Source organism: Talpa occidentalis, unplaced genomic scaffold (assembly GCF_014898055.3).
Source record: "Talpa occidentalis isolate TD23 unplaced genomic scaffold, MPIMG_talOcc4v2.1 talOcc4.15, whole genome shotgun sequence".
Taxonomy (NCBI): Eukaryota; Metazoa; Chordata; class Mammalia; order Eulipotyphla; family Talpidae; genus Talpa; species Talpa occidentalis.
The window spans coordinates 54,575,095-54,601,803 of NW_023601543.1; the positions used below are offsets into that span (position 1 = coordinate 54,575,095).

The following is a 26,709-nucleotide window of genomic DNA, read 5'->3' on the forward strand; positions in this document are numbered from 1 at the left end:
AGCCTTTCTCTTCAAAAAGTACTATTTTAAGCAACTCACAGAGCATTTGCCCCCAAATTTAGAAAAAAAACAAAAACCCAAAACCAGACTATCCATATAGTTGGTGTTGGGTAATAGAGAACTCCAAGCAATAAACTCTTATAAATACTGTGTGTCAAGTGGGGCAGACTGTATTGACTGGCTGTTGAGCATTTATTTATTTATTTATTTATTAAAGATTTATTTTATTTATTTATACAAGAACCGGGGTACAGTCAGAGGCGTGGGAGGGTGAGAGGATTCACCAGAGACAGAGTGGGAAACAGAACAGGCAGACTGACAAAATACACTGCTGAGGGGAGCAGCAGGCGCGACATGAGAGGTCTGCTGTGCCATGTGAGACCCTCGCTGGCCGGCCGGGATCAAACCGGCGCTGCAGAGGCTGCGGACAGCTTCACAGCGCGATGCTCAACCCACTGCACCACCAGGGAAGGCCCCGCTGTTGAGCATTTAAATGGCTTGTCCCTTCTTAAATCATACTCCCTGAGCTATTTCACTACATTCCAAATCCCGTGTTTCATAGTGCTTTAGACAATCCCAGGGATGGGGAAAGTATATGAAAACATTGCTTTATTTAAATTTACTAAAGCAGTATCTGCCTTACTGGGATATTTGACCTTAGATGGTCTTGTCTACTCAGTTATAGGATAGGTCATTTTAACAGTTGCATTCTAGTTCTCATTTCTCCTGCAGTAAATTTAAGTGTGTGGTGACCACTTGACTCAGATTAATTAATTCTAGGGATAGGTGAAAGCCAAACTGAAATCAAGCCTTTCATTTTTTAAAGATTTATTTATTTATGCATACAAGAACTAGGGTACAGGCCAGAGGTACGGGGTGGGGGGTGGTGAGAAGATTCACCAGAGACAGAGTAGGGTACAGCACAGGTGAATTGACTGAAATACACTGCTGAGGGGAGCAGCGGGCAAGACAGGAGAGGTCTGCTGCGCCATATGGGTAGCTCCCTGGCAGGCCGGGGTCATGCTCGTACTGCAGAGGCTGCAGATAGTTTCATAGTTCTGTGCTTAACCCCTTGCACCACCAGGGAGGCTCCAAGCCTTTTAATATTTTAGGGAGACATGTAGTGACTATTCCTGGAATAGCCATAATTTATAAAGCTCTCATCAAAATAAGAGAACACTAAGAACTAAATAGGAAAAAAACTGAGTTAAGTAGCACACTTCAAGTAAACATTCAAATAGCCTATAAACACATACACATATTTTAACCTTACTAGAAATCAAGGGAATGCAAATTAAAGCAATAAGCAGATATAATTTTTTCCTATCACATTACCCCAAAATTTTTTTAAAAGGAATAATAATACCTGGCCATGGTGCATGAGACCAGCATTCTTATGCCAAATAGCACCATCCATCTTGAGCCTTCAGAATACGTGAGTCCTGTCTAAACTAGTAAGACCTGAAGGACTCCACAATGTTGGCACGTTTTTGTGCATACACAGAGGTTGATGTTTATCACAGTCACTACAGTTCAATATTAGAAACTACCCAATACCCCTTGGGAATGAATTTAGTAGAGTATGCTACATTATACAGTATTTGTATAGTTTAATGGTGCTCAACTATTAGGAATATCCAATTCCCTTTTAAAGGAAAGATTTTCACAAGATCTCCATTGTTGGCTTAAAAATTTCTTAACATTACTTAAATACAGACATACATACATGGGACATGTAACCAAAAGGCCAAGAAAAAGTTGTACATTGAATATTATAATTTTCCACATTAGTTCAGTGTAACAGATAATGGTGTTTTGCTGAAACTGAGTCCCTTTTCATAGTGTGCCTGTGCCTCTGCCTGGGTCGATGAGTAGTGAAGTGTCTAACAACTCGCCTTCCCCACACCTCTTCTCTTTAAATTCCTTGTGAAATCTTTCTACCTCACAGCATCCCCTCTTGTGAGGTGATTTGATCCTCACTTGCTTTGAACATATTTGGTTTTCATGTCTGCTTATATTTATATATATATATATATTTATATATATATATATTTATATTTATATTTATATATATTTTGTAAAGATATTTTTTATTATTTATTTATACAAGCCCTGGGTACAGTCAGAAGCGCAGGAGGGTGAGAGAATTCACCAGAGCCAGAGCTGGGAACAGAACAGGCAGACCAACGAAGTACACTGCTGAGGGGAGCAGCGGGCATGGCAGAAGAGGGCTGCGCACCATGTGCACCATGTGGGACCCTCGCTGGTGGCTGGGGATTGAACCAGCGCTGCAGAGGCTGCGGGCAGCTTCGCAGCCCAGCGCTCAACCGCTGTGCCACCAGGGGAGGCCTGTTTATATATATTTTTTTAAAGATTTTTTTTTTAATTTATTTTTATACATGAACCAGGGTACAGGCCAGATGTGCAGGAGGGTGAGAGGATTCACTAGAGAAAGAGCAGAGAACAGAACAGGCAGACTGGCCAAAATACACTGCTGATGGGAGTAGCGGGTGAGACAGGAGAGGTGTGTTGTGCCATGTGGGTATCTCCGTGGCTGGCGGCGATCAAACCGGCACTGCAGAGGTTGCAGACAGCTTCACAGCGCTGCGCTCAACCGCCGGTGCCACCAGGGAGGCCCTGCTTATATATTTTTTAAAAGATTTATTTTATTTATTTATGCATACAAGAGCTGGGGTGCAGGCCAGAGGTGGGGGGGGGTGGTGAGAGGATTCACCAGAGACAGAGTGGGGAGCAGAACAGGCAGACTGACTGAAATACACTGCTGAGGGGAGCAGCGGGCCAGACAGGAGAGGTCTGATGCGCCATGTGGGTCAGCTCCCTGGCTGGGGATCGATCTTGTGCTACAGTGGTTGCCAGTAGCTTCATAGTACTGAGACTTAACCCCTTGTGCCACCACGGAGGCCCTGTCTGCTTATATTGTTATTGGGTTGGTTTTTTTCCCCATTAAACCCTAATGGTTAAAATAGTCTTCTTTGGTGTTACTGGGATCTTAAATGCAAATGCAGATTGGGGAGTAAAATCCTGGGAGAGGGCTAGGTGGACATCTAGATGATCCAGAATCATAAATCCAGATTCTAGGTCTTTATTTTTAAATGGCAGTCGTTTTAATGTAGGAAAAGTACTCAAATATAACATTAAATCAGAATATAGTTTTAATTACAGTCAAGTCTCAATTACATAGAGTTTTCTCTAAGTTGTGCTGGGAGAAAATAGGCTAAAATATTAATTGGTTTATCTCTTGCTGCTGAGATTATGGGTCCCCGCCCCTCGCTTCTCCATGCTTTATACTTTTTCTGTACATTGAACTTTTCTATTGAAGGCAACTTGTGTAATGGAAAGCAGAGCTTTCATAACTTTGTGAAAGCAGAGTTCATTGAAGAGAGGCTCCAACAAACTATCTGGTGGCAAGGGGGGAGGGCAAGGGGAGAAGATCCCAAGGTGAGATGGGGGAAGCCTTCACCTCTTGTCCTGTCCCCCTGGCTGGGACCAGGAGGAGCAAAGACACATGAAGATAATCGATGAGACCATGGCCCAACTACAAGACCTGAAGAATCAGCATCTGGCCAAGAAGTCGGAGGTGAATGACAAGAATCATGAGATGGAGGAGATTCGTAAAAAACTGGGGGGCGCTAACAAGTGAGTGAGTTCAAGCCAAGGGTTGGGGGAAGTAGTAGAGCAGGTAACCTGCTGGACTTGGGTCTCACCCAACTCCCTGGATCTTCTTAGGGAAATGACCCATTTACAAAAGGAGGTGACAGCCATTGAGACCAAGCTTGAACAGAAGCGCAGTGATCGCCACAACCTGCTACAGGCCTGCAAAATGCAAGACATCAAGTTGCCACTGTCTAAGGGCACCATGGACGATATTAGTCAGGAAGAGGTGAGTATTATGGCTGGTGTGGAAATGAGCTGTCAACATTATTCAGAGGTGGAGGATGAAATTGGTGAGGGAGGCAGGAGGGAAGATGGTGAGGGCAGGGGAAGATGGTGAGGAACATGAAGGATGCAAGGGAGATGAGGCAGGGTGTGGTTGTGAAGTCAGGTGAGGTGAAGGATAATAGCCTTGGTGTGAAAGGGAAGTTGAATTTGGGATAGAGCTCTATGTCAGTAGGTGGTGGACGTAAACCAGGAAGAGGAGAAAAATCAAACATTAGGGACTTGAGCTATGTTAGCTCTAGCAGGTGATGGGAATTGGTGGGGGTGGGAGTTGAGGGCCACTAGTTGAGAGGAAAGGAAGACAGAGGTTGTGGGACTTGAGGGATGATAGCTTAGCTGCAGTGAGAGAGGTTGGCCAGGAGAGGGTTGGGTAAGGGACACCTTTGCTAATCTTTAAACTGACTCTTCCTTTTGCCACAAGTGCTTTCTAGCATGGTTCTTTCTCAGGAACATTGAAGGCTGCAAAGGAGCCCCTATCACCCCTGACACCCCCCAGGGACTCTCATGGACAGTCTGCTCCATTAGATTCTCCCTCTTGCTATTGCAGGGTAGCTCCCAGGGGGAGGATTCAGTGAGTGGTTCCCAGCGAACTTCCAGTATCTATGCTCGAGAGGCCCTCATAGAGATCGACTATGGTGACCTATGTGAGGATCTGAAGGTGAGGTTCAGACTGGAGGAGTGCTCAGTCTCATTTTTATACATTTCCCTCTTCCCATTGAACTATTTTAAATCAAATTTCAGGTATTGTTCCATTCACAGTTACCTTAGCATGTATCTCTATAATATAAGGACTTTAAAAATAAGCATAATATCATACCAAAAACATTTTAACAATAACTGTCATATCTAATATTCAATAACCGTTTAGATTTCCATGACTATCCCATAAATACTTTTTTATAGACTGTGTGTATAAATCAGGATTCAAGTGAGATCCAGATGTTAAAATCAATCTTCTCAGTCCATGATTTTCTTATTCCTTTTTTTTCCCTATTTATGGGAGAAACTGGATCATTGGTCTCATACAATTTTCTACATTGTGAGTTTATGTCCCATGATGTTATTTAACATGTTCTTCCAGCCCCTATATTTCCTGCAGACTGCTAGTTAAGTCTAGGATTGACTGGATTCAGATTCATTTTGTATTTTTGGCAAGAATATGTCCTAGGTGGTGCTGTATACTTGTGAACTTCCTTTACATTGCATTGGTAGATACCAAATATCAATTTTCTCTATCAAGATTGATCAGTGTTCAACATTACCTATGAAATATTCTTTTTTTAAAGATTTGTTTATTTATGCATACAAGAACTGAGGTACAGGCCAGAGGTATGGGGGGATGAGAGGATTCACCAGAGACAGTAGAGAACAGAACAGGCAGATTGACTGAAATACACTGCTGAGGGAGCAGTGGGTGAGTCAGGAGAGGTCTGCTGCACCATGTGGATAGTTCCCTGATCCGGCATCATAATCGCACTGCAGTGGCTGTGGTTAGCTTCATAGGTTGTGTCTTAACCCCTTGTGTCACCAGGGAGGCCCTGAAATATTCTTACCAAAAACTCAAACAAGGATTCAATCAAACTTTTATAGCTACCCATTATATGAAACATTGGTACAAGAGGAATATGATAAATGAAAGCACAGAGCTGCAGTTAGCCAAATCCAGCCCGGGAAACTAAAGGACAAAAGACATGGTCTCTTCCATAAGTAAATGGGAAGAAATGAAAAGAAACAGAGGGGAAACTTTTATAGATAAGAATCAAATCAACCAATTGGAGTGTGTGGCCCTCACTTGAATCCATTGCAAAGAAAAAAGAGGAAGGGGAACTTTTGCAGTGTGTACTTTGTTTAGAACCTCCTTTGAAAAATTTGAGAAAAAATTGTATAAAACAATTAGGACAGTTTGAGCACTGACGAGATACATTTACGATGTCCAGAAATTGTGTTCAGATAATTTATGATGTTCATGAATTGTTGTTAATATTTTTAGGTGGGGGAATGGTATTGTGTTTTTATTTTTAAATGTTCTTACCTTTTACAGCAGTGCTTCTCAGTGGGATAGGGGTGGGGTAGATTTTGTGTTCCCGGTGGACATTTGGTAATGTCTTGGAGACACAAAGGTGACCAATATCTAGTGGGTAGACCACAGTCATGCTGCTCAGCATCCAACAGTGCACAAAGGACAGTCCCCATAACAACGAATCATCTTGTCCAAAATGTCAATACTGCCAGGATTCAGAAACCCCATTTCAGAGGTACATACTGAAATATTTATGGATGAAATAATGTTTGTAATTTGCTTAAAAGTAATTGAATATAGAAAGGAACTGGGATAGCATAGTATTGGCCATGAGTTGATATTTATTGGAACTGAGTAATAGGCACATGGGGTTTGTTCTGTTATTCTCTGCAGTTTTGTATATGTTTGAAAATTTACATAATACAAAGTTTAAAAAGGAAAAAAATCATCGCTAGGTTCGGGTTTTGTTAAAACCCATCAATTTTTGTAAAGTTCCCTGTCAACCTTTTATGCTTTGGTTCTGGCAGCTATTAATAATCATTGCCTAAATCCATGAAGGGTTGCAAAGTGGTAATTTTCTAATTCTTTCATTTCTCCTCTACTTATTAATTGGAATTCTAAGAACTTTTTCACATCGACTATTTTGTTCCCTTAAAATACAGTTAGTACAGAAAAGGTAGGATATATATTTAATTCTTTCCTTTACTTACTAGTTTTCAAAATGAGTTGGTCAACCAAAAGTATTTTGGTTACCAGAGGGAAGGTTGGGGAAAGGGGAAGTAGGGATAGAGAAGGAAAGGGCTAGGGTACTGGCACAGAAGGTTTGGTGGAAGGAGAATGAAGCATTTGTATACAGAGAGGAGTAATTTTTTTTAAAGATTTATTTATTTATACATACAGGAGCTGTGGTACAGGCCAGAGATGCAGGGGGGTGAGAGGATTCACCAGAGACAGAGTGGGGAACAGAACAGGCAGACTGACTGAAATACTTTGAGGGGAGCAGTGGGCGAGACAGGAGAGGTCTGCTGCGCCATGTGGGTTTCTCCCTGGCTGGCCAGGGATCAAACTCATGCAGCAGAGACTGCAATTGCTTCATAGTGTGGCGCTTAACCTGTTGCGCCATCAGAGAGGACCGAGAGGAGTAAATTTTTAACCCCAAAGTTATATAGACATGTGAACAACGACATTGACCAGTTAATAAAAAAAATAAAGGTGATGCGGTTTTTAATTTATTTGTATTTATTAAAAACTTAAGTGTCTGAATGTGTTTCAATCTATTTTTTTTTTTTTGATATTTAAATTGTCTCAACCTTGGCTAGAGGAAGCTAGTACGGGTTGATTTTTGTTGTTCTTAGATACTTTTTTTTTTCAAGATTTATTTATGCATACAAGAGCTGGGGTACAGGCCAGGCGGGGGGTGGGGGGGCGGTGGTGAGAGGATTCACCAGAGACAGAGTGGGGAACAGAACAGGCAGATTGACCGAAGTACACTGCTGAGGGGAGCAGTGGGCGAGACAGGAAAGGTCTGCTGCGCCATGTGAGTTGCTCCCTGGCCAGCCAGGGGATCGAACTCATGCTGCAGAGGCTGTGGACAGCTTCATAGGTTGCATAGGTTGTGTCTTAACCCCTTGCACCACCAGGGAGGCCCCTTAGATCCTTATGGAAAATTTCACATGCAAAAGTAAAACAGTACAATGCTATCTTTCATAGCTTTCACTGTTTTTTTTTTTTTTTTTTAGTATTTATTAACTTGTGGCTAACCTTGTTTCTTGTACATTCCCACATATTCCACCTTCCTTCCCCACCCCCAGGTTATTTTTGAAAATAAATCCTTGGCATCATATCATTTCATTTGTAAATATTTTAGATGTATTACTAAAAGAGATAATTCTTAAAAAACATTTAGATCCATTCTTAAAAAACATCTAGATCCATTTTCATATCAAAAAGCAATAATTCGTTAACATTGATATTATGTATTTTGTAATAATTCCTCTAGTAATATGATTAGTATTCACATTTCTCTGGTTGTCATATATACACACAAGCTCACAGTTTGCTTCCTTGGATTGGGAGTCAAATGAGATGATAGATATATGAGACTGATACAGTGATTTGTTGGTACCTCTTTTAAGTCTCATTTAATCACTATGATTCCCCCCTCCTTCTATTTTTATTTTTATTTGCAATTTTTTTATTGTTGAAACTATAGTCATTTCTCCCCGAAGATTTTTTTTTTTTTACATTCTGTACTTTATTGCTTGTATCCTGTGATTTTTAAAATGTTCCTCAGAACAAAGAAGAAAAGGATTTTTTTGCTATCCCCTGTAGTTCCTGTAAGTGGGTAGTTAGATATAGATCAGTGCTGTTCAATAGATATAATACCTAATACGACCCACATGTGTAATTTTTAAAAGGCAAAAATTAGGCCTCCCGGGAACCAGGTTGCGAAGTTTTGCACAGATTGTGGGCGGGGGCATCATGGTGGATGATCTCAAGTGATTTCTGTATAAAAAGTTACCAAGTGTTGAAGGGCTCCATGCTATTGTGTCCAATGGAGATGGAGTGCCTGTTGTTAAAGTAGCCAGTGACAGTGCCCCAGAACATGCTTTGAGACTCGGTTTCTTATCCACCTTTACCCTGGCCACACACCAGGGGACCAAACTGAGACTTACAAAAAAATAAAAAGTATTATCTGTTACTATAACACCTACCAGGTAGTTCAGTTTAGTCATTTACCTGTGGTGGTGTTTCATAGCCAACATCAATACCAATACAGGACTAATTGTCAGCCTAGAAAAGGAACTTGCTTCATTATTTGGAGCATTGAAACAAGTTGTGGAAGTTTCTTAATCTGACAGTGGTTTTGATGTCTACCTTATCTGCATTCAAAGAGACCTAGTGTCAATCCAACAATCTTCAGAGCACAACAGTACTTACATCCATGTACTCAAAAAAGGACCCCCTTTCCACCTTATCTAAAGAAAGAGCCTATAGGTATACTATATAGACAGATTGGTTGTCCTCTTTTCCTGTGAGGGGTCTTCTCTTAGTGAGATCTGAGACCCCACAGAAAGGACTCACTCCATCACAGCTCCCATGGAGTTAGTCCAGTTACCAGACATGGATGATATCTGCTTGCTTGGTCAGAATTAAAATAGTACATGATCCACTTAAGCCGTGATGTGCTCCCTGTGGTTCCCTACACTCAGATCTATAGAGGGAAGCATTATTATTGTGAATAATAAGGACATATTTCTCTTCCTTTTTTTTTACTTTGTGAAGAATATAAAATGACAGTAAAAGTAATACAATCAACCAAAAAAAGGTGAAATTTATTTTATTTTTTTTTAAGATTTATTTATGCGTACAAGAACTGGGGTACAGGCCAGAGGCGGGGGGAGGGGCAGTGGTGGTGGTGAGAGAATTCACCAGAGAGAGTGGAGAACAGAACAGGCAGATTGACTGAAATACACTGCTTAGGGGAGCAGCAGGCAAGTCAGGAGAGGTCTGCTGCGCCATGTGGGTAGCTCCCTGGCTGGGGATTGAACTTGTTCTGCAGTGGCTGCCAATGGCTTCATAGGTTGCATCTTAACCCCTTGCGCCACCAGGGAGGCCCTGAAATTCATTTTAATGCTATATTTTGTTTAAATGTTTTGTATAAATAATATAAAAATTATTGGTGAGATAGTTTTCAAAATACTATATATATATATATTTTAAACATACAGGGCATCTCAATTCTCAAGCTACAAATTTCCCTCAGAAATACTTGACCCGTGTTTAGAGTATTTAGTTATCCTAAACTTAGAGTCAAGAAAGGAGAGCCACATCTTAAGGTGTTCCAAATGTAAAGTTTTCCAGTAGCTGAATTAAGTTTCCCAGTAACTAGATTATCAGTTTTTCAATTTAAATTAACAAATTCAATAAAATTAAAACTTTAGTTTGTCAGTCATATTAAGTGCATTTTTCATGCTCGGTAGTCACAGGTGACTTGTAGCCACTTCATTGGACAGCTCAGATCTAGAGGCTTGAGTAGATTCTAGCTCGGTGGTTTCTTTGGGGACAAGACTACTTCATTAGGGCTTCCTCTGGTGGCGCAGGTGGTTGAACGCAGCATTGTGAGGCTGTTCGCAGCCTCTGCAGTGCTGGTTCGATCCTGGCCGGCCGGCGATGGTCTTACAAGGCGCTGTAGACCTCTCCTGTCGCGCCCGCTGCTCCCCTCAGCAGTATTATTTCTTCAGTCTGCCTGTTCTGTTCCCCTCTGTCTCTGGTGAATCCTCTCACCTTCCCGTGAATCTGGCCTGTACCCCAATTCTTGTACACATAAAATGAATAAATATAAAAAAATACTACTTCATTGACATTACTGCCACCAGGAAGGAGGTTTATAATGTCTGGTAGTAGCTCTGTATGGTTTGTAGCCATGCTGATCATTTCCTAAGATCCATTAATTTGGCAAGAGTTGCAAACTGATCTATTTTTTTTTTTAATTGCTAGCTAGAACATCATAAAGATTTCCTCTTGGGGCCTCCCCGGTGGCGCAGGCAGTTGAGCACAGAGATGTGAGGCTGTCTATAGCCTCTGCAGCGTGGGTTCCATTCCTGGACAGCCAGGGAGAGTCCCACATGGCGTGGCAGACCTCTCCTGTCATGCCCGCTGCTCCCCTCAGCAGTGGTTTCGGTCTGTCTGCCTGTTCTGCTCCCCACTCTGAGTGTGGTGAATTCTCTCACCCTCCTCCGCCTCTGGTCTCTACCCTAGCTTTTGTATAAATAATAATAACAAGGCATTGGCAAAGTTTAACATTCATTAAAAAAAAAGATTTCCACTCATCAATTATTTGAGGTGCAGTTTTTCTAGGGAAGACAGGTTATATGTGCTTTATTTTTTCCCATTTTTTTTAACCAGTTTATAAAATACTGAGTTGATTTCTAAGTATTCTTGAGATTTGTCCACTGAAATATTTTCATAGTTATGAATATATGAATTTAAACACATTTGGTGTGTCACACTCTGTTGCGGTTATTAGCCTTCTTGTTTATCAAGTTGTTCCATCTTTGGCCAGTGGGAACTGATTCAAATTAATTTCTGAATCATTTTGACACAACGTGTAGTTTTTGATATGGTATGGTATGATGAGGTTTATTCTCATCATATGGTATGATGAGGTTTATTCTCTACATTTCCCACCCCAGACCTGGAATTCGCCATTTCTCCAGGAAGCTCTGACTTTTAGTGGGATCTACTATGATTTAGTGACTACCATCTGGACATTGGAGTGCCCTTGACAGCTGGGTTGCTCAGTTCTTCTAGAACTTCTCATCAGAATGAGCTATGAAATGCATTTATTTTGAAGGAAAAAAATGTATCATGACTTCATATCTGGATTGACACTATAATTTTTACAATTTAACAGAATTGATTTTATGTTTGAGGTTCTAATTAATCTTGCTAAAAATCTTGATTCCTAGCAACATTGGCATAATAGCATTTATTTTATCCAATTATGCATATAATAGTTTGAAAATCACAATACAATATTATAGGTAACAATTTGATTATTGAAAACTGTTTAGAATAGAAACAGTGAACTCAATCATATGCCTTTCACTATAGATTCACTAGTGACTATTTTTCCAGTTTACTTTCTTGCTCATCTTGCTTGAGTTCCTCCCTCTCTCCTCCCCTCCCTCCTCCCTACGCACTTCATTTTGTTTTCGCTGAACCATTTGAAGACAGTTGCATACTACCATAATTCCATATTACACCTAAGAAAATTATTAACTTCATCTCCAATATCCCATCCATATTCAGATTTCCCTATTTATTCCAAACATGTCTTTTATAGTTTTTAAAAACTGATTCATGTTTTGCTTTTGGTGGTTCTATCTCTAGTTTTTTAAAAATGTGGAGCAGTGCCCTTTTTTCATGACTGGTCTTTTGAAGAGTCTGAGTTATCTTGAAGAATGAATATGTTAGGGGTTTATTATGGATTTTAGTTTCGTTTTGTTATTGCTTAACTTGTCCTTCCATCCCTTGTGTTTTCTATAAATTGGAAATTTTATCAAGTCTGGAGGTTTGAGGGATTTGGGGTTAGGTAATTTTCTTGCAAGAACATTTCACTGGTGCTGCTGTGTAGTTTATGTTACCTCATGCCAGGAGGCAGGTAATGTCAGGATGTTACACTATTTGTGATGCTAAGTTTGATCCATAGTTATGATGCCAGTTGCCATGTCTGTCAATATTTAACATATACTTTTACCTTTCTAAGTAGCAAGTAATCTTTAGAGCGATTCTTTGGTATCTTGTGAAAATCTCATTCCTCAACAATTTTTTTACCCACCTTTTATTTATTTATTTATTTAGATATTTATTTATTCATACAAGAACCAGGGTACAGGCCAGATATTCGGGAGGATGAGAGGATTCACCAGAAACAGAGCGGGGAACAGAACAGGCAGACTGACTGAAATACACTGCTGAGGGGAGCAGCGGGTGCGACAGGAGAGGTCTGCTGCGCCATGTGGATTGCTGCGAGGCTGGTGGGGATCCAGCTGGCACTGCAGAGGCTGCAGACAGCTTCACAGTGCTGCGCTCAACCACCTGCACCACCTGGGAGGCCTTACCCAACTTTTAAAAACATTTTAAATTTTTGCTTTGTAATTATGTAACGGTTCCGTTTTTTGTTTTTTGTTTTTTGTTTTTTTTTTTTAATAGAGGCATGTTTTATTTATTTGTTTGCTTCTTTGTTTGTTTTGTTTATACATGCACTGGGTACAGTCAGAAGCGCGGGAGGGTGAGAGAATTCACCAGAGCCAGAGCGGGGAGCAGAGCAGGCAGAAGGACCGAAGTACACTGCTGAGGGGAGCAGCGGGCGGCAGGAGAGGTCTGCGCACCATGTGGGACCCTCCTCTGGTGGCCGGGGAGCAGCCGGGGATCGAACCGGTGCCGCAGAGGCCGCGGGCAGCTTTGCAACCCAGCGCTCAACCGCTGCGCCACCAGGGAGGCCCCTACGGTTCCGTTTTTTGGAGAGTGTTTCACATAGTTACTGAGCACATTCTTTGTGCAAAGTACTATCTAGAGAGGAAAACAAAAATAGTTTCATGTAGTTCTAAAACTAAAGTGTATACAAAATGCATGAAGGCAAGTTTAGCTTCCTTTCCTGTCCCCTTCTCCCTTCCTCTAGGCATAACCATTGCAGATAGCTTTGGCATTATTCTTTTTTTGTTGTGTTTTTAAGACAAAAATATATTTGTATGCAAATATATTCATATTTCCCCCATCATCTTTTAGATAAAAGATAGCATTGTGTTCCTTTCATATTTCTTCTATAACATATGCTAGAGATCACTTTTTTTCTTTTTTTTTTCTTTATTTATACAAGAACCAGGGTACAGGCCAGATGTGCGGGAGGGTGAGAGGATTCACCAGAGACAGAGCAGGGAACAGAACAGGCAGACTGACGAAATACACTGCCAAGGGGAGCAGCAGGCGAGGCAGGAGAGGTCTGCTGTGCCATGTGGGACCCTCCCTGGCTGGTGGGGATCGAACCGGCACTGCAGAGGCTGCGGACAGCTTCACAGCGCTGCGCTCAACTGCCTGCACCACCAGGGGAGGCCCCTGGAGATCACTCCCATAGCTGTAGAGATCATTAGAAAGACTTCTAACATGTAAACATACTCAGGTCCTTACCGTGCTTGAAGTTATGCAGTGGTGTCTCACCTCTGGCAGGATAAAATCCAAATATTTTACAAGGCCTAAAAGGTGCTTTATCTTTGTGTTGCTGTGAGTACTTCCAACCTTGTGTTTTCTGTATGTTTACAGAACATACAGAACATACATGTGTGCATACATAAACATACTTTGTGACTATTGCCATATTGAATTGCCTTTGCTGTGGAAAGCTTTTAAAGTTTATTAAAGTTGGTTATATTTTGAATTGCATGAATTGGGGCCTCCCCTGGTGGTACAGTAGTTGAGCGCTGGGCTGCGAAGCTGCCCGCAGCCTCTGCAGCGCCGGTTGGATCCCCAGCCACTGGCAAGGGTCCCACATGGCGCGACAGACCTCTCCTCCCTCAGCAGTGTGCTTCATCGGTCTGCCTGTTCTGTTCCTCGCTCTGGCTCTGGTGAATTCTCTCACCCTCCCACCCTTCTGACTGTACCCAGTGCTTGTATAAATAAATAAATAAATCTTTAACCAAAAAAAAAGAATTGCATGAATTGACCATGAGCAGCGCCCCAGGTTTTGCGTGTGATGCTCCTGTCTGCTTAAAAGACTTCTTTCTCTCTGTCCTTACCATTTCATTCTGTAGGTTTAAGCTTAAACCTTCCTGGAAACCTTTCCTAGCCCCAGAATCTGAAATAGTTGCCCTTTTTGTGTTCCCAACAGTGTCTGTTCACCATTTCGGCATTCACTATACAGCGTCCTGATTGGTTACTTACATGTATTCCTCTGTTAGCCCATGAGCTCTGTGAACTAGGAACCATGGCTCACAGGATATGAGGGTCCAGTGCCTGGCACTTGGAAGGCATTCAGTAAATATTTATTTACTAACTGGCAGAAAGGCACAAGTCCAGACTTGTGTTGCAATATCCGTAAGACCTAAAGCCAAACTCAAATGGAATTTGCTCAAATATAGTGATCTGAGCAGAAAACATGAATTGTCTTCTTCATTGTGGAGCTGTAAGTAGAGTCTCGAACAGGTGTTTGTGGGAGCCTCAGGTGCTGGCTCATAGCCTGGATTGAGAGCCACACAAGGAAACCATAAACTGCTCCTCCTAAGTGAGCAGTTGACAGTGCCTGGGGGAAGAGCTGGAGATGAGAAAGTGGTATCAGACTATAATTTTTCAGGAATGTTGGGTATGGTCACTGTGAGCAATACTTGCTGGGCGGAGCCCAGGTGGGGAAGAAGAACCTGCCTTCTCATGGGAGCAGCTGTGGGGGCCTGGGCTCAAGGACCTTGCCCTTTTTGATGTTGCTGGGCCTGGGATTTATAGGATGCCCAGGCCGAGGAGGAGATCAAGCAGGAGATGAACACACTGCAACAGAAACTGAATGAGCAGCAGAGTGTGCTCCAACGTATTGCTGCTCCCAACATGAAGGCCATGGAGAAGCTGGAAAGTGTCCGAGATAAGTTCCAGGAGACGTCAGATGGTAAGATTTCTCTCTCTTACTTGGACCTAAGAGGAAGACCTGAGGCTGGAGATACGCCAAGGACCTGTTGTTATACGTCACAATTCCTTATATGCTTTCTCACTTAAGACTCCCAAGAGTCCTAAACAATTGGGTTATTAGCACACCTGTTTTATAGAGTGGAAAACTGCCAAGGTTCAAAGAGAGTGAACACACTGCTCAAGGTCACAGAGCTGATGACTGGTAGAGCCCAGGGTAAAATTCATGTTTTTTGTGATTCTAAGCCCATGCTGCTTTCTTTGTACTGTGTGGCTGGCCCACTGGGTACAGATGGTTGTGGGACCCTCTTCCTTGGATCCGCGTTTCTCTCTTTCTGTGGGATGTCCCTGTTCTGTGAATTATCACTTGCAGGTCATCCTTGACAGAGTGGTCTTTAGCCTTGGCAGAGCCTAGGTGCTGTGGGGTCCACCTGTCTTTTCCTTGTGACAGAGTTTGAGGCAGCCCGAAAGCGAGCCAAGAAGGCTAAGCAAGCATTCGAACAGATCAAGAAGGAGCGTTTTGACCGCTTCAATGCTTGTTTTGAATCTGTGGCCACCAACATCGATGAGATCTACAAGGCCCTGTCCCGCAACAGCAGTGCCCAGGTAGGCTAGAGCCCCTTCCCAACCAGCCTCTTTGCCCTTCCTTATAGGGTTCCTATCCTTATCTCCATCTCCATCTAGATCTAGACTTAGATTCAGATCCAGAGTCTGACCCATCTGCCTTCCACCCTAGGCATTCCTGGGCCCCGAGAACCCTGAGGAGCCGTATTTGGATGGCATCAACTACAACTGCGTGGCTCCTGGCAAACGATTCCGGCCTATGGACAATTTGTCAGGGGGGGAGAAAACGGTGGCAGCTCTGGCCCTACTCTTTGCCATTCACAGGTAAGGCTGTGCCCCCCAGGGCCGTTGGAGAGACTGAATTGAGACCATGGCAGCTCTGGGATCCAAGGATATGCGGAGATCTGCAGAGGTGAAGATGTTCTGGTGGACTCTGGATTGTGGTCCTGTTTCCCTACCTACTACAGCACATTTGACCTTGCTTTCCTGGATCTGTCTTCTCCATCCATGCTCATCCACTCAGCATGTCTTCACTAGTCCCTGCATGTATTAAGTCCTGCCACCAGGCTTTTGCTCACATGGTTGCTGACTAATAAGCCCTTTCCATACAAATGTAGTTTGTCACCTCCCATCTCTTCAGATCTCATTCTCCTCCTGTTCCTTTAGGAGGCCCACTTTGACCATTTGGCCTACCCTCACCTCCCTGTCCTGAATGCCACTAGTACTTGAACCACACAACTTACTGCTTGATTATGCAGCATCATGCAGTGAGCATTTGTTGAGGCTGTACTGTGTACCAGACCCTGTTGGGGGACTGGGGACACAGATGAGTCAGGCATGGTCTCTCTCCTTGAGGAGCTCGAGGTGGAAACCAGACATGTATAAATAGGGAGCCAAGTGTTAGGCCCTGGTGAGTGTGGATGCTGTGAATGCACAGAGGAGAGACAGACCAATCTAGGGGAGGTGTGGGTGTCCAGGGAAGGCTATCAAGGGTAGCACTGGAGGAGGAGATGCAAAAGATGAATAGAAGTTAGCCAAGAAGACCAGAAGTTGTGCCAGGTAGAGGGTGCAGCATGTGCAGAGGCAAGGAGACAGGTGGGCGTGTGAGTGGGTGAGGTGGACCTCCAGGTAGTTTGGTGGGTATGGTTAAAACCTAGGACAACTTTAACTCCCCATCCAACTCCAGAAAGGACCATGTCTTCTCTTGGTTCTACAGGATCCTGGATCACAGGGCTGGACACAGAGGAGGGCTCAGTGGGTATATTAACCTGTAGGGGCTCAGGCAACATTAAGACCTGGGTTTCTTAGTCTCTGAAGAAGTAGAGGGGGAAACTGGCCTGTGTGACGGGTCCTTGGGCTGTTTCACCCCGCCTTGCCGTCCCTCCCTGCCTCTATCAGTATCAGCTCATTTACTGGTTCCCTCCCAGCTACAAGCCAGCCCCCTTCTTCGTCCTGGATGAGATCGATGCTGCCCTGGATAACACCAACATTGGCAAGGTGGGTGCAAGGAAAGGGGGGCCCAGGAGGGAGGCCCCCAGGATGGGGCAGGGTTTTAGGGTACAACTCCTGAATGTGCCCTAGCCGTTCCTGCTGCCTGCTCTCTGTGCCCGGGAGGCTGGGCCCAGGGTCATCCACACTGTGCTAGTTAGTGTCCTCGTCTCAGCCTTTATTCCCCCCACCCTTAGTCCTCCAGCCCACCTGCTGTACCTCTGGTTCTGACTGGAAAATACAAGGGAGTGTTAAGACTTCAGCCCTGCTAACTGCCTGGTGGCCTCTCCCACAGGTGGCAAATTACATCAAGGAGCAGTCTACTTGCAATTTCCAGGCCATTGTCATCTCTCTCAAGGAGGAATTCTACACCAAGGCTGAGAGCCTCATTGGAGTCTACCCCGAGGTAGGGCAGGCCTGACTTAGGAGCCAGTCTCACTTCCTGCCTGACTCCCCAGGGCAGGAAGGGAAGGCTGCAGTGGAGGGGCATGGGGGCGGGGTTACATAGGAACACAGGTATTGAACAACCATCCGGGCTTTTTGCAGCCCTGCCCTAGAGATATAACCAGCCCAGCTGGGCAGTGCCATTGCATTTGGGGACAGGTAGAAAGGACAGGTAGAGGCAGCCAGACAGCAGAGAAAAGGAGGAGAGTATAGAGGTAGGCAGGGAGAGAAGGCACATGGGACTGAGCACATCCTCTCACACCCAGAGAGAACAGTAGTCTGGGCTTTGGGCAGGTATGTAGGAAGGAGGGTTTGAGGCCCCCAGTCCTGGGGTGCTAGACCCCTTTTAATTCTCTCCTTACAATTTTTTCTTTTTCTCCCTCCTCCTTCAGCAAGGGGACTGTGTGATCAGCAAAGTCCTGACCTTCGACCTCACCAAGTACCCAGATGCCAACCCCAACCCCAATGAGCAGTAGCAGTAGTTCTGTCCTCCCTGTCTGTATCCCTAAGCTGTCCCTCTCCCAATCTCCAGATATTTGGTTTTCAACCTTCCCTTAACCTCCTGTCCCCATTTGGTATATTCATGGGATTCAGGCACTGCTATCAAGCACGAAGAGGAACAGTGTGATGTTAGATCTGGAGCAAAATTTCCTGAGCTACAGGGAGCATCCTGGTCTCTGGAAGGTGCTGAGCTGAACTGAGCTGAACAGGGCCATCTGTTCATCTTCCTCTTCCCCCATCTTGGACCTTCCTTCCATCACCTATAGTCATGGGTCCCTTGGGCCCCCTTGCATTTTTGCTTGTGTGTGGGTATGCATGTATGTCTATGTGTGCTCATGTGCGCATGTGGGTGTGTTTGCAAACTAATAAAGATATTGGAGACCCATTTTAGAAGACGTCTAGGCGAATTTGATTCCAAGAGAGCTTAGTATGAGTGCACCCCAGAGCTGAGCAAAAATATTCAGGACCTCAGAGGAGGGAGACAGTTACATGAAACTACCCTCATCCACTCATTTTGTTTTCATTCATGTATTCCTCACACAATACTGAACACCCTCTTGCTGGTCAGGCTCTATGCTAGAAATACTGAATCAGGCATGATCCCTACCCTCCTGAGGAGATGCCATAGGTTTGTGAGTTCCTATGGTTAGCTGAATGTCATGTATAGACACTTTGAATTTGAGAAGAGGACGATCACCTCCAGGCTTCCTGGAGGTCACATATGAGGTGGACCTAAACAAATTGGTAGGATTTGGTCAGGCACTAGGAACAGAGCCTAAGCTCTGGGGATAGACAGTTGTCGGTTTTAGTCCCATTTTTTTTTTACTACCTACTAGTTGTTTGACATGGGCAAGTCATTTGACCTTTCTGTGCCTCAGTTTCCTCATCTGTAAAATGGGGTTAACAATATTACCTACCTCATAGGATTTAATGATGTCAAGCTCTTCACTGTAGGTCTTATACCTGCTTGGAGTCCACTAAGTGCTAACCCTCAGAATATAAAAACCTTCTCATGCCTGGACTCCTGATCCAGTTGTTAGAGATAAAAGGAACCTCCAAATCTGGGAGATGTTGAATGCCTTGGTTATTGGGAAACATTCCAGGGCACTAGTATGGGGTTTACCTGGTAAGTGGAGGACCTAAGGAAGCTTATAACTTCAACCATATATCAGGTGCCTGAGCCCCTGAGGAAGTAGGGGAGAGGTAGCCTGAGCCACAATTTGACTGAATATGTGTGATGTCCCTTTTCGAAACCAACATACTTAGCTGCAGAGACCACAGAGGCAGCTCAGCCTGCTACAATGAGGTCAGCCTTTGCTCATTCTCATGCACTGTCAGACCATCACCCTTTCCTGATATATATACTACATTTTTAGTGTTTTTTTTTTAAAGTGATGCAATTTTAATTCCCAGTAACACATGAATTCATTCTCTTTTTAAGAAATCAGATTGTAACAAATAAAGCTAGCCTCATTTGACTACCATTCCCCCTCCCTTAACTATTATCACATTTGTTGTATATCCATCTCGACTGTAAGACATTTACATATATAAGTTCATTGAAAATACTGTATGTCTAAAGCAAATGGTATATTGAATTGTTCTGCAATTTGCTTTCTTTGCTTAATGCTTCTGAAATCTATGCATCTTGCTTAATGTAGATTGACTCCATCCATTATAATCACTATATAGATTGCCATCATGTGACTCTACCAGGTCTTAACCTACTTCGCTTGTGATAGACAGTAAATCTGTCCTCTCACCCATCCCCCCCAACCCTCTGGCCTACTACCCAGTTCTTGTATGCATAAATAAATAAAAGAAAATCTTTAAAAACAATAAAAAAGAATTGAGTATACTCCTACCTTAATAGCAGTATAGATGAAATTCAATGTATTTGAAGCAATTTGGTTGGCACCTAGATCATCACAGGCCCTAAAAGGCAGTGATTGCTATTCTGAGGAAACTGAGGTCCAGGAAGGTTAAGAGACCCAGCTACCAGATAACAGTCAGGATTTGAACTCAGGCCCTCTGATTCAGTCTTGTACTTTTACCACTATAAAGAGTGGTTATCAACTTTGGTTTTGCACTACAGAATCACTTGTGAGGTCTTTTTTCTTTTTAAAAAAGCAATATATATGCAGGTTAAAGAATAAAATAGTACAGAACAGCTTATAATGAAAAACAGCAGTTCCTGCTGCATCCCCACATCCAAAGGATGTGGAGCGCCTGTGCTGGTCCCACCCCTGGAAATGTAATTCAGTAGGTGTGGATGATAATCTGAATAACTAATCCCTACCTGACAGGCTGGAAAGGGTTACATTAGATGCCATGGGCTGATGCCCTGGTACATAAGAACATGAGTGCTACAAAAGACTTAAGTCCTGAGGATGAGAGACGTGAGATGATTTGTCTGAGATTCCAGGGGTTCAGTGCCCGATCCTAGACTTCAACGAGAATCTCCTTCATGCGTATCCAGTGTTGAGCCTTTGTGCCACACTGTCGATAGCATCACAAAGCAATGCTAGTTCTGTGAAGGCTACTGTCACAGGAGAGCAGACACCATGGTGTGTTTCCAAGGGCAGGCAGGATCTGAGTAGAATCCTCAGCTGTTTTGGAGGACATTATCTTGATGCCCTTACACTCTGGACCATGTAACCATGGTCTAAGGAGTCAAATTGTGTTCCACAGCAGTGTCTGCTGTTAGTTGGGCACGTCACGCTAGGAAACAAGGTGTTGTGTGCCAGGGACATAAACATGAGTCAGGTCTTTATTCTGCTTATGAGCAGCTCACTGTTTAGATGGGGAGGTAATTCAGGAAACAGCTGTTGACTATATGAGCCATCAGTGTTCTGGTAGTCTGGGATGTGAGTGACACCTGATCTGAGTCTTGAGGAACTGGTAGATATTAGCCATTTGAAGAAGTGGAAGGAATCTGCAGGTAGTGGGAGTAGTACCTACAAAGACCTGAAGACAAGAAACAGCAAAGAAATTCAGAAATACTGAAGCATCAGGTTTCATGGGGTCTGGAAAGGGGGGCAAAAAAAATGTAGATGGGAGGTGATCAGGAACCAGATTGGAAAAGGGTCCTAAGAGCCTGGCTGCAGAGTTCAGATTTGCCTCCTGGGGCAGTGTAGTTCCCAAACTGGCTGTGTACCAGAAAGGTGGGACATCCCAGGCCACAACTTCTAAAAATTCAATTACTGCAACTCAGGTTGGGGCCTTAGGCTCTGGAGTGCTTACAAAGGTCAGCATATGACTTTAGGGTACAGCTGGGTTTGGGAGCTAGCCAGAGGCAATGCAGGAGCCACGGAATGGTCTTAAGCAGAGGATACTCTGGACCAGATGTAAATTTAATAACCCCCTTTCTAGCCAGTCAGTGTGGGAATGGATTAGCTTAGATCTTACTGCTGTTTTCTCCCAGACCTGTAGTTTCCCTGTTCTACTTCTTACAACGTATTATATTTGCATGTTTTGTCTCTGAATAAGCTGTAAGCACTTATAAGGGTGGGCCTATAAGGTTATCTTATAAGGTAACCTTATAACCTTATAAGGTTATCTTGATACTGGTATATATATCCCCAGCAAAAAAGCACGGTGCCTGACAAAACAGGCAGCCAATAAATTGTTGAATGAATGCACGTATATGTGAGGGAGAGAATGGAGATAAAGAGATTAGTTAGGAAACTTGAAAAGACCAGGAGGTCTGCTATAGGGCGAGGGTAGTAGGAATGGATTGCCAGTGATAAGGTGTGAACTGTTAAAGGAAGATGAACTGGACATGGTGATTGATTATTGGATGTGCAGGGTGACTGAGGATAGAATGAATACCCATTAATAGCCAAGATTCCACCCTATCCCCATTTTCCTTTCTCATCCTTCTGAATCCAAATCTTCCAGCCTCAGCAGCTGGAATTCCTCAAGTGAGTTAAATGTGTGCTGTGTGGTCTCCCCTTCCCCCAACCATTGATTCATCCATCCAGTTCAACAAGTCTTGGCTAACTAAGCACCTCCTGTGTATAGCAAGGCTCTTCCTAGCCAGGATCTGACTCCCTCTTTCCTACCTCAAGAGAGATTGTCAAGGGCTTCCCCAGGTTAGAGTCACATCCCTTATACAGTAACTTAAAAATGAGATGCCCAGATGTCAGACTTGTAAGGGAACTTACAGACTGTCCAGCCCCCTCCTGAGGCCCTCGGAGGGGAAGAAACTTGCCCAACGTCCCATTACTAGGAATAGGAACCTAAGTTCCCTTCCCATATCATCCCTAGAGCCTTGATCTCTCCCATCTCAGATCAGGGCAGATAGAGGTGGCCAGGAAGACTTAGGTTGAGCCTTGAAGGTCTATGTACTGGACAGGCCACGCAAGAAGCTTGCCAATTACACTGCCCCCTTCTGGAAGCCCTCAGCAAACCTTCCATGCCCACAGTCCTTAGGGGTTTCTTAAGCATGAGTTGCCATGCTCTGTACCATGTGACCTCAAGTCTGACCACCGATGGTTGGTTTGGGATAGCATCTGACTTGAGGACAGCTCTTTAAGCTGGCCAGTGGCCAATTAGGTGGACTGATGTAAAACTCCGCCTTGTAGGGTTCATCTATCTTGAATGGCAAATGTACGAAACAATCGGATCCTTTTTCAGGGAGACTGAGGTGTTCAGAAGAAATGAACAGTTAATTAGAATTTGATGAGGTAGAAGTGGTGGTAAATGAGGGGTGCTAGGAACTAAGCAGCAAAAACAGGGAGAAAGCTGCAGAAACCATGAGACGTTTGTATCATGAGATCATGGGACCACAAGGCAGCAGAAGCCATGAAACGGCAAGATAACAATGGGCCAAAAGGAGACAGAAGCCATGAAGCAATGGGAGCCACGATGTAGCAAAAGCCACAAGGAGCAGAAACCAGGAGACAACCCTGAATCTGAGATCCATGAAGCAGCAGAAGGCTTGAACAGACACGATCCATGAGGCAGCAGAAGTAAGCGATGAGACCGAAAGAGCCACAAGGTAGCTGGAACTACGTGGCAGCAAGGCAACAGGAATCAAAGCAGCAGGAATGACAGACACAAAAAAGTGACAATACAGAAAAGCCCTGGATAACAGGAACTGAACCCCCAAAAGCCAGGAAGCTGCAGGAGCCAGGAGGCCTTGAAGGCCATGGACTAGTGAGGAGGCGAGTAGAAAGAAGGGCGTCAATAGCAATAGGAGTATAAATACAGCCAGAAAGAAGTTGAGTCACCGTTTTGGGGATGCACTAGAGAAGGGAGCAACAGATGCCTGCAGCTGAGGGGGTGATAAGATAAGCCAGGCTCTAGAGCTGCTTTGGATCGTGAACCATTTTCAAGTTTCTGTTCTTCCATGAGGCTGCCTGTGTAGCTGTTTTTGTCTTCCTTATTTCCCTGTGAATGCTTCAATAAATCTCCATCACTAACCTGAGTGTGTCTGTTCCTTGTAATCTGAAAGAGGTTAACATGGTGCTGTGCACTTTAGATGGGGGGAAAGCAGAGATTTTCAGGTGGGTTGGAACTAAGGTGCAGAGGTGGGGAATTCACTCACCTCTTTTCTCTCATATCCCCTCACTAGTACAGATACTTTTTATTCATTTGTGTACTGACTTAGTTTTCTCATCTATTCATTATTTATTCACTTACTTATGCTTACTCCTCATTCGTGCATTTGTTCCTTTCTTTCCTGTATTCACACACTCATTACTTTTCCATTTATTTGTTAAGCAAGCATACTCTGAGTTCCTATTGTGTGTCAGGCCCGGTGCTAGGTTTGGGGGATAAGATACCTTTCCTGAACTCCAGGAGTGCACCCTTTAATCGGGGACTCAGATAAGCAGTTAAGGGCACAAAATGTGACATAACAAGCATAGTTGAGGCAGAGTGAGAATATAGGAAACATTGGATGTTCTTCCTGGGGTGGAACAGGGAGAGAATACTCAGGAAAGCCTTTGTAGGGAAGGGGGCACTTTGAAGGAAGAGTTGGATTTACCATATGGAAAGGGGGAAAGAACATTCCAAGCAGAGAAGCTGTCTAAACAGTAGGTTTTGGGGAGACCAGGCATTGTCCCTTAGCGGTGGAAGAAGTCACATCCTTTATACAGTAACCATCCCTTATACAGAAGCAGCCTATCAAACTTAGTTTTGACCCAATGTGCTATAGGAAGGTTTGAAGCAAGGGAGACAGTAAGATTGATATTTTAGGAAGATCACTTGGTAGCTGGTGTGTAAGATGATTAGGGCCATGAAACACTGAGATAGTGTACTTGAAGAAAGTAAATATAAGACTCAGGAATCGCTGAGGAGGGAGAGAAGTTCTACAAAGAAACTAAAGAAGACTTTGGGAGGAGGTGAAATTTGAGCTGAACCTTGAAGAATAGGGAGGATTCCAGTTTGTGGAGATGAGGAGAAAGGGCTTTCCAAACCTCAGAGAGGGAAACAAGGAGATGGGTGTAAATTGGCAAGTTTGGGGTAATGCTCCGTTTTGACTGGAGCAGAGCTGCGTGTAAGGGGGAGAGAGGAAGGGAGACATACTGTAAGGGTTCCCAAAGTGTGTTCTGTTCTGCAGGTTTGCAGGGATAAGGGAATGTGGTGGGGGGGTTATGGGGTGGACAGGAGTATCTTGTGTGTGCCTTGAAAAAGATGTTAATTTTAAAATAGATGCATACTTTTTATAAAACTTCAGTATGCTCAAATAAGTACAAAAGGACATGAAAAGCAAATCTGCTGCTCCACACATCCCTACCCTCACTTTCACTTTGAATAACCACTTTTAGTTATTTCTTCTGATAGTTATCTCCATAAATAAATAATATGCTTATGTGAGTATTGATCTTTTATCCATTTCAGACATTAATTGTTAGCGACCTGTTATGACAGATGAAGATCTAGGTTATACTGATTTCAACTCTTGTTTTTCCTACTTTTTTTTTAAGATTTATTTATTAATGCATACAAGAGCTGGGGTACAGGCCAGAGATGCGGGGAGTGAGAGGATCCACCAGAGACAGAGCGGGGAACAGAACAGGCAGGTTGACTGAAATACACTGCTGAGGGGAGCAGTGGGCCAGTCAGGAGAGGTCTGCTACGCCATGTGGGTATCTCCCTGGCCGGGGATTGAACTCATGCTGCAATGGCTGTGGAAGCTTCATAGGTTGTGTCTTAACTTCTTGTGCCCAAAAGTAACACCTTTATTTCTGGTTTCATGATTGAGACAGTATTTCTCAAACAGAACTTTGTTAGATGAGAATATCTTTTCCTTTCGTCCTTTTCCCTGTCAACCTTCCAACTTCTGTCATCTGATCTTTTATGTTGTCAGAGTTGGATTCTGTAATCATGATTAAGCATGTGTGTGTGTTTTGTCTGTAGTTTGAAATTTTAATTCTAAAAGTTGTAAAGCAGGAAACAATATAACTGTTCAGTGCAGAGCCAATTAATGAACTTACATATATATAAATTTTTCATGTAGCAGTTCATTTTTCTTGAATTTTCTTATTATTTTTCCCTTTCACTATTTTATCATATATTCCATTTTTTTCTTTTCCAGCTCTCTCTTACACTAAGTAGTCCATCAAGTCCACTTCCCCCTTTTCACCCCAAGAGAGCTTTCTGGAGTCCTCCATCTTCTTTCTTATATCTGGACTAGTTGCTCTCTAGTTGTGATGCATGACTGTCATTTTGGGACTTTGCTTCACTACTTTCCTTGGTTATATCTGCTATTTGCTGGCTCCTACGGGTTTGGTTTTGTTTGTTTTCCATTATTTTGATGATTCACATCCTTAGTAACTTTCTCAGATAGGTTTTGTCTTTGTATGCCTGAGTCTTTGTATGTCTGAAAATATCTTTATTTATATCCTTATGCTTGGCTACAAAGTTTGAGGTTTAGCATTTTCCCACAGAACTTCGAAAACGTTGTTCCTCTTTCTTCTACTATCCAGTTTTGATAAGATGTGTGATGTCGATCTTAGTCTCATTGCTTTTAGATAACTTTCCCCATCTTTTTTTTTTCTTTCCTTCCGGAACCTCATTGTTATATCTTTGTTATAGTCTCAGGGGTCCTTATGTTTCTTTTGATTCTCTCTACACACCCCGCCCCTTGATTTTCTCTGTTTTCATGATTGGGTAGTTCCTATTCTCTTTTCAAGTTCATCCATTCCTACCTCTGCCCTGTCTGGTTTGCTGTTAGCCCATCCATTGAAGTTTTTTATGGGTTATTGTAATTTTTAGTCCTAAAATTTCCATTTGGTTCTTCTCCATATCTTTTATTTCTTTGGTGATTGTTTCTATTTTTTCATGTGTTTTAAGCATGTTCCTAATTGTACCTTGAAGCATTTTTAAGATTGCTCCTTAAAAATCTTTGTCATCTAGGTGTTGGAGCCTGAGTGTCTTTTTTCATTCAAGTTGAGATATTTTTGTCTCTTCTATGGTGAGTGATTTTCTATTGAAACCTGGACATTTGGGTATTAATTATGAGGCTCTGGGTCTCATTTAAATATTCTATTTTAGCTTGCCTCCTTAGACATCCATCTTGCAGTGGAAGGGGGCCACTGCTTTGTTATTGCCAG

The 26,709-nt window shown here is 43.2% G+C and overlaps 1 protein-coding gene and 1 pseudogene across 2 annotated transcripts in view; both read left to right on the forward strand.

The window, feature by feature from the left end:
* SMC1A (structural maintenance of chromosomes 1A) overlaps positions 1-26,709 on the forward strand; it is a 51,769-nt gene that overhangs the window by 16,183 nt on the left and 8,877 nt on the right. The window contains exons 17-25 of one of the 2 annotated variants that reach the window (XM_037512367.2): positions 3,512-3,657; positions 3,748-3,901; positions 4,505-4,615; positions 14,975-15,131; positions 15,600-15,754; positions 15,885-16,036; positions 17,140-17,209; positions 17,496-17,606; positions 18,037-23,594. In XM_037512367.2, coding sequence (XP_037368264.1) covers positions 3,512-3,657; positions 3,748-3,901; positions 4,505-4,615; positions 14,975-15,131; positions 15,600-15,754; positions 15,885-16,036; positions 17,140-17,209; positions 17,496-17,606; positions 18,037-18,120 — 1,140 coding nt within the window. In that variant the 3' untranslated portion in view covers positions 18,121-23,594. Of the gene's footprint in view, positions 1-3,511; positions 3,658-3,747; positions 3,902-4,504; positions 4,616-14,974; positions 15,132-15,599; positions 15,755-15,884; positions 16,037-17,139; positions 17,210-17,495; positions 17,607-18,036; positions 23,595-26,709 lie in introns of those variants that run through there. The other variant, XM_037512368.2, reaches the window with a different exon arrangement.
* Positions 8,140-9,354, forward strand: LOC119246142 (ragulator complex protein LAMTOR3-like; annotated as a pseudogene).